The sequence below is a fragment of the Vespa velutina genome, chromosome 5 (assembly GCF_912470025.1).
Source record: "Vespa velutina chromosome 5, iVesVel2.1, whole genome shotgun sequence".
NCBI lineage: Eukaryota > Metazoa > Arthropoda > Insecta > Hymenoptera > Vespidae > Vespa > Vespa velutina.
In genome coordinates this window covers 8,478,067-8,485,163 of record NC_062192.1, presented here as the reverse complement: position 1 = coordinate 8,485,163, position 7,097 = coordinate 8,478,067, and the positions used below count along the sequence as shown (strand labels likewise).

Here is a 7,097-nt window from a genome sequence, read left to right as displayed (position 1 = left end):
CTATTTCTCTATCTGTTCTAATCACGTAGGCTTAACCGGGGAAAATATAACAAATATTCCGAAAGATGAAGAAAATTTTACGAACATTCGACGTTTCTGATTAAAATAACAAAATAAGGAAATATATATGTGTGTGTGTGTGTGTGTGTGTGTATGTGTGTATATATATGTGTGTATGTGTATACATATTTGTAAATTAATAAATATTCAAAATAAGATAACTGTTCTTAGTGTTTTAGTGATCTTTGCTGAGGCTTGGAACCTTTTTTGAAATGAAAGAGAAGAAGGAAGAGAGAGAGAGAGAGAGAGAGAGAGAGAGTCAGAGAAAGAGTAAGAGAGAGAGGGAGAGAGAGAGGTGTAGAAAAAGGAAAGATAGAAGAGACTTTTAACAACCGGACTCATTAGGAGCCCTACTGCTCGTTTTTTACAGCGGGACATTTGTAAGCAATACAGACTTCAAAAAACGAACGCTCTCCTGTCGCTTGGTAAGCGCGAGACGGACATCTCGATTTGCTCCTTTTTCGCCATTCCCTCATCTCCTCTCTCTCTCTCTTTTTCTCTCTCTCTTTCTTTCTCTCTCTTTCTCTTCGTATACCACCTCTATTTCTTTTTGCTCGGTTTACAGGCCACGCGGTTAAGGGTGTCTGGGAGAATTTAAATTGCGAACGAAGAAAGAATTGCAAGAGTGCTCGACTCGTTTTTTTTTTGCTTTTTTTGCTTTCTTTTTTGTTTCTTCCTCTCGTCCTCGTTTTTCTTTTTTTTCGCTCTCATCGTTCCCATTTGTTAATATTTCTTTTTTACCTTTTGATCTTTTCATTTCGATTATTTTTTTTTTTTATTTATTTATTTACTTCATTCCTTTCTCATTTCTTTTTATTTATTTTCTTTTTTTTTTTCTTTTCTAAAATCCTTCCGCCTTTCATCCTTACTGAAGATGACCGATATCATCACGCACGCACAGTAGAAAAAGTCGGATATGAGAAATACGGTTAGCGACGAGGATATTTTGTTTGAGTCAGTTCGGCCTTGTAAATGGTCCTACGGTGTTCACTTAAACGCCCATTTCCTTCGAAATCTGAACGAAATCGCTTAGACCGAGGAGCAAAGCGTTCCAATTAAGAGGTATGCGTGTCCCGCTTCTGGCATCTCGGCAACGAGACGATATTTTTTACCCTCCCTCCCGCCCTTCCTGCCTGCCTGCCTGCCTGCTTGCCTGCCTGCCTGGTTGCTTGCTTGCTTGCTTGGTTGGCTGACTGCTTGCTTACTTGCTTGCCACTGTGTACCTCGCGACCATCCTTCTTTTCCTCGTTCTCGCTTCTGTCTACTACATGTCGTTCCTCTTCGTCCTCTTTGGTCGTGCAACTAAACGGTTTACTATGACAAAAGAGAGGAAGAGAAATAGAAAGAGAGAGAGAGAGAGAGAGAGAGAGAGGAGAGGAAGAATATATTTACGTCTTCTGAAGATGCCATTGTTTAGTGGAAGTAAAGTGACATCAACTTTATTTATTCTTGCTTTTTATTATCTCTTTTTTTGTTTGTTTCTTTTTGTTGATCATTTTGATGATTTAAACCTTTTCTATTGAAAGTACAATTAACTAAATTTTTACGTAATATTTAATTTGTTTTTTAACGACGTACTTAGATATAAAATAATAAATATTTGATTGATGAATTAACAGAAATTTGCTGGGTTAATTTTTAAAATAAATATCTCGATAAAATCACCTTAAATAATGTCATTATTTAAGATTTCTAATGTAAATATAATCGATATAATTTCAATCGTTTTTAATCGTTTATTAATTAACTTGATCAACATCGATCGAATAATAGTTTTCGAATAATAGTGTATGTTTCAAAAAAATCTATACCTCTGTATCATCTTTCCTTACTTTTCTATCTACCTACCTACCTTCCTACTCCTTTTTTTTCTCTTTCTCCCCTATTTATCAGGCACCCGATCAGGGAAGCGAAAATCTGGCAAAAGGGCGGGTCAAACGATCTCGCACGACAATCCGAAAAGATCGTAAAATGCCCGCGAGCGTGACGAAGAATGGTTCTCGGAAAGGGTGAGCAGGGACGGCCACGTGTTTAGAATTAGAACACGGCGGGTATATAGTTAACGTTAGTTCACTGCCAAGAAAAGACGTTTCAACGTTCAATCGAACTTATTCATGTTTGTTGTGATTCAATGTTAAACGAACGAACGAACGAACAATCGATATTTGATTTCTTTCTACGTGAATTAAAATTATATCGAAGTTATATCAAATTTTGATATGACACTCGATATTCGATAATAAAATATCGATTTATCGATCGATAATATATTGTTCTAATCCTGTCGAAATTTTTTTTCTTTTTTTTTTTTTTTTTTTTTAAATACTTTAATGAGAACAAAATAATTATGAAAAAGTATTTTCAAAAATTATAAAAAGAATAATTATAGATAGAATAATTATAACCAAGGATATTTATCAAATTTCAAAGTCAAGTCTTTTTATAACCACCTATCTATCTATCTACCTACAAAACTGATTTCACATCTAAAACATTTAAAACATTCGTAAGAGAGGATGACGCCTAAATACATGTGTTTCGGCAAAGGGGGTGACGTGTAGTGGGTTAGGGTTAGCAAGGGAGGAAGGGGGAATGAGAGAAACGGAAAGATGCAGATGGATGGAGAGAAATACATAGAAAAGGATAGATAAGAATACGAGATGCCGCGGGTGTATTCACATTCCGTATACGCGTGCCGTACTGTCAGTTTGGAAAGCGAATGATACGTAATTTATAACGACGACGAGGCTAAACATCCACGTTAAGTATGAACGAATGGGAAGACGAAGGAAACAGGGAGGGAGGAAGAGAGAGAGAAAGAGAGAGAAAGAAAGAGAGAGAGAGAGAGAGAGAGAGAGAGATGATAAGGGATAGTAGAAGCAGAGACAGACGGTCGAAAAGTTCGAAACTCTATGACAAGAAGAGAAGAGGAGATGAGACGAGATGAGAGGACAGGAGAAGAGAGTTTGCGGTCGAAGAAGACGAGCAGTGTCTAAATATCGAGCACATGTCGGCTTCCCTCTACCCTCTCTCTTAAACGCCACCGAAAATAGAAAGCACCGTGGTCTCCCATACGTCATCTCGCTGGATACCAACTCCGACCTAGCATAGACTCTCAAGAACTCTTAACTTTCTTCTCTTCTGATATCTATCACTCTTTTTTTCTCTCTCTCTCTCTCTCTCTCTTCCTCTCTCTCTTTCTTTCTATTTATCTCTCTTTTTCTCTTTCTTTCTTTAATTATCTCCTTTTTTTACTCGGTCTATATATATATATATATTCTTTTTTCTTTCTTAGCTCTCTTTAACTAAGTTTCGATTAAGAAAAAAGAAGTAAGAAAAACGTTTCAACTAGTAAATAGTCTTACGATCAGATTTAATCGTTTATCAGAATTACCGGTACCATTCACTTTTCTTCAATCCACATTGATTCTTAATTTTAAATTTGATCTCAGTCTTCAAGAGAAAAATATGAAAAATTAAAAAGCAATAGGATAATCGTAAAATTTTATTATCGAACAGATATTTTATTTTAATTCGTTTGATCGAAAAACACATCTTAACTTTAGTCGTTGTTAATGTCGTCGAAAAAAGAAAAAAATAATAAAATAAAAAAAGAAATAAAAGAGGGAAATAAGTGAAACATAAAAGATATACAAAAAAAAAAAAGAAAAAAAAAAAAAAAGAATAGGGAAATAAGTCGAAGGAAATCGTTAAGGCGATTAAAAAGACGAGAGAGAGACGAGAGAAGATCTCAGAGAAGCGGCAACCGGATTCATCGCCTCGATCTTGCCAGTTTTATTTCTTCGAGTCGGGAGGCGCGACCCATCACGCGCTCACGACCCACCTAGTCAATTAAGAAGACAGCCGGTCTATTAGGGGATACCCGACTCTTCTCATCTCTCTCTCTCTCTCTCTCTTTCTCTCTCTCTCTCTCCCTCTCTCTCTCTCACTCCTTTCACGAAAGCATCGCGCGTGCAGCCGCGCACGAAGGCACGAGAAATGAGGAAAGAAGAAGAGGATGAGGAGGACGAGGAGGATAAGGAGAGAGAGAGAGAGAGACAAAAAGAAACGAAGAAGGAAAGACGAAGGAAGACGAGGAGGAAAAATAGAATGCCAAGAGGAAAGTGAGTACTACCAAGGGGGACAATGTTTTCTGTCACTTAAATCGAAGGAACATACATTTCGCACGGATGAATTCATTTTCATTTAATGTCCCTCGCGATATATATCTCTCTTACACGACAATTTTCCCCCATCCCTTTCATAATTAATTTGACAATTAATTCTTTTTTTCTTTTTTTTTCTTCTTTTCTTCTCTGGACGTCCAACGCAAAACATTTATCTCTTCATTGTTTCGATAACTACAATCACTTTCTATTAACTTTCGATAACTGATCTATTTTAGCTCAATCGACTTTATCGAATGATACTTATTTATAATTATTAAATAGAAAATTAATAACAAAGAACGATGATTGTTGATTAATAAAATTTCTTTAACGATTTATTCATTTAATTTGAACGAGAGCTCTATTTCTTCCAATTGTTCCTATAATTAATTTTTGTGTTTGAGTGTGTGTACCTTAAATCTTGATAATCATATCCGATCAAATGTTTACCTCAAATGAAAATTGATCTTCGTTGATCAGCTGTTAAAATGGTAATGATTTCAATACCTAGAAAAAAAAATAAATAAATAAGAAAATAAATAAATAAATAAGTAAAAAAAAGAAAGAAAGAGAGAGAAAACATACAATAGTTAATTAATAAAATATTTTCGATGTTAATAAGATTAATAAAGTATCATTGATTCGTTAGAATAGAAATTCAATCGATAATTCGCAGTTGTTTTTCATTTTATTTTTCGAAGAAAATCGATCTTCGAGGTTTAGTTACTCGGTCAAAGATATCTACGCAAGCAAACATAGCATGTACTTTCTCTCTCTCTCTCTCTCTCTCTTTTTCATTCTCTCTCTCTTTCATAGATTCTCTTTTTCTTCGAATAGCCCTTGAATAGTGTTACGGACTGGAAAATGGATTCCGGTTTGGGCCTCACGCCCTCGACGATCTTACAATCTCTAAACGAGTCAAAGAGAAAGAAAGAGAGAAAGAGAGAAAGAAAGAGAAAGAATAAAAGTGTATAGACTACCTCTGAAGGATTCGTTCCATGAGCATTGTCGTCCGCACGAAGGATAAGTTTTTGAGCGAAACGTTAGAAAATGCCATCTTCCATCGTCTCCCATCGCTAGTGTAGTGGGTTCGAACGTTCTCGCATAATTGCGATTTAAGAGTCGTTCGAACAGCTGCGGCCAACCGACAATAGAGGAACCACTCGAGACGGACAATCGAACAATTTGGTGGCCTGAGTCAAAAGTTATCGCCAGTTAGATTTTTTTTTTTTCCAAACGATCGCTGCTATGGTCTAAAATCACTTTCCCCATTTTTCTTTCGGTTCCATTACGAAACCAGGATATTTACTATGTCGTACCATAGAAAATCTAAACCTTAAGAATCTGTAAAAACGATCTATAATGATGACGACATGATGACTCTCGATATTTTTGTTGATGTTAATCGTACGATAATGTTATTATTGGCATAAATAAAAGAAGAAGAAAAGAAAAAATAAAAAAGAAAAGAAGAAAAATTTCTTCCCAAAGATTCTGCATTGTTTGATCTTTAAATACCGAAGTACGATGCTTCACAGAGAATTATCAGTTCAGAGAATAATAATAATAATTTTTCTTCGTCAGATGAAAGATCGGTTGTTGCGATTTGATATAAAAGAAAAAAAAAAAATAAAGAAGAAAAAAGAATAAATGAAAAGAAAACAAGAAAAAAGAACCATTGAAAACATAAACGTCAATGTTAATGAAGCCAAAGGGTAGGTGGTCAAAACGCCATGTTATAAAATACTCCGTTTATTCTTGATACTTCGAACTTTTCTGTGGGATACTACTGTCATATAGGGTCATAAAAGAACTGGGGTACGATGAGAACTGGAGATGTGAAGGGGAGGAGGCGTGGGGTGACATGGCATGGGCCAAACCGATGAATGGTAGATCGGTATTACCGTGGAGAAGTCAAGTTCCAAAAGATTCTCGAATTTGGCATTGTGATGAGAAGCGACCGTGGAAACCATTTCAAGTTGTTTAAATCCTTGTGTAGTCGAGAGGATGCGGCCAAGGTGTCGCTTTTCGTTCTCGAGTGGATACGATTGTCGACATCCTGAAAAGAGTGAAATTGAGTCGGACAACTTAAACCCGCAGTTCGAGCAGGTGTCGAAGCTATTCTATCTCTTTTCCACTCATTCTCGTTTCTTTCTTTCTTTTTTTCTTTCTTTCTTTCTTTCTTTCTTTCTTGAATCTACCGAGTTCCTCAAAGAACTTCTGAGAAACAGTCGTAAACTCATGAAGAGAATGTTTTATAATGTATATTTGTTGAAAACACTTTTGACTAATTCTAAGAGAAAAATTTACATGTTACAAAGTAATTTCCTAAATTTTGCCGTCAATAGATATATAAAATATGGAATCTTATATAATGACAAAAAAAAATAACGTAATCTTAATAATGCGAGAAATTAATTGATAATAATTAATCGTTCTAACATTAACACGTCATATTGAACGAAGAAATTATATAATCAAATACCAGATAAAATCCAGATCGTTATATGAGTTAGAAAGCGCATTCCACGGTTATATACTAAAACGACATTCTGATAATTCCCAAAAGAGAACCAAAAAAAAAGAAATCGATGAGAGCGAAGAAAAAAAAAAAGAAGAGACATATAATATCCCTTTATAGAGAAACCTAACGATCCAACCTCGAAAAAGAAAAAAAGAAAAGAACAGAAAAGAGAAGAAAAGAGAAGAAAAAATGTCCGAATCGATTGCATTAACCGAGATACTTGTAATCTAACGACCCGTTTCATGATAGATTATACAGTAATCTAACTCTTCTTCTTTTCCTTCTTCCATTGCGTGAATGAAAAAAGACGAGAACGAAGAAGAAGAAGAAAAAGAAGATAAAAA

The 7,097-nt window shown here is 35.3% G+C and overlaps 1 protein-coding gene across 2 annotated transcripts in view; it reads right to left on the bottom strand.

Annotated features, from left to right (window-relative positions):
* Window positions 1–4,605: 4,605 nt before the first annotated feature.
* LOC124949257 overlaps window positions 4,606–7,097 on the bottom strand; it is a 41,696-nt gene continuing 39,204 nt past the window's right edge. For both annotated transcript variants that reach the window (XM_047494048.1, XM_047494049.1), the window contains 3 exons: window positions 6,134–6,288; window positions 5,210–5,422; window positions 4,606–4,736 (listed from right to left, as the gene is read on the bottom strand). In XM_047494048.1, the coding sequence (XP_047350004.1) occupies window positions 4,730–4,736; window positions 5,210–5,422; window positions 6,134–6,288 (375 nt within the window). In that variant the 3' untranslated portion in view covers window positions 4,606–4,729. The remainder of the gene's footprint in view (window positions 4,737–5,209; window positions 5,423–6,133; window positions 6,289–7,097) is intronic.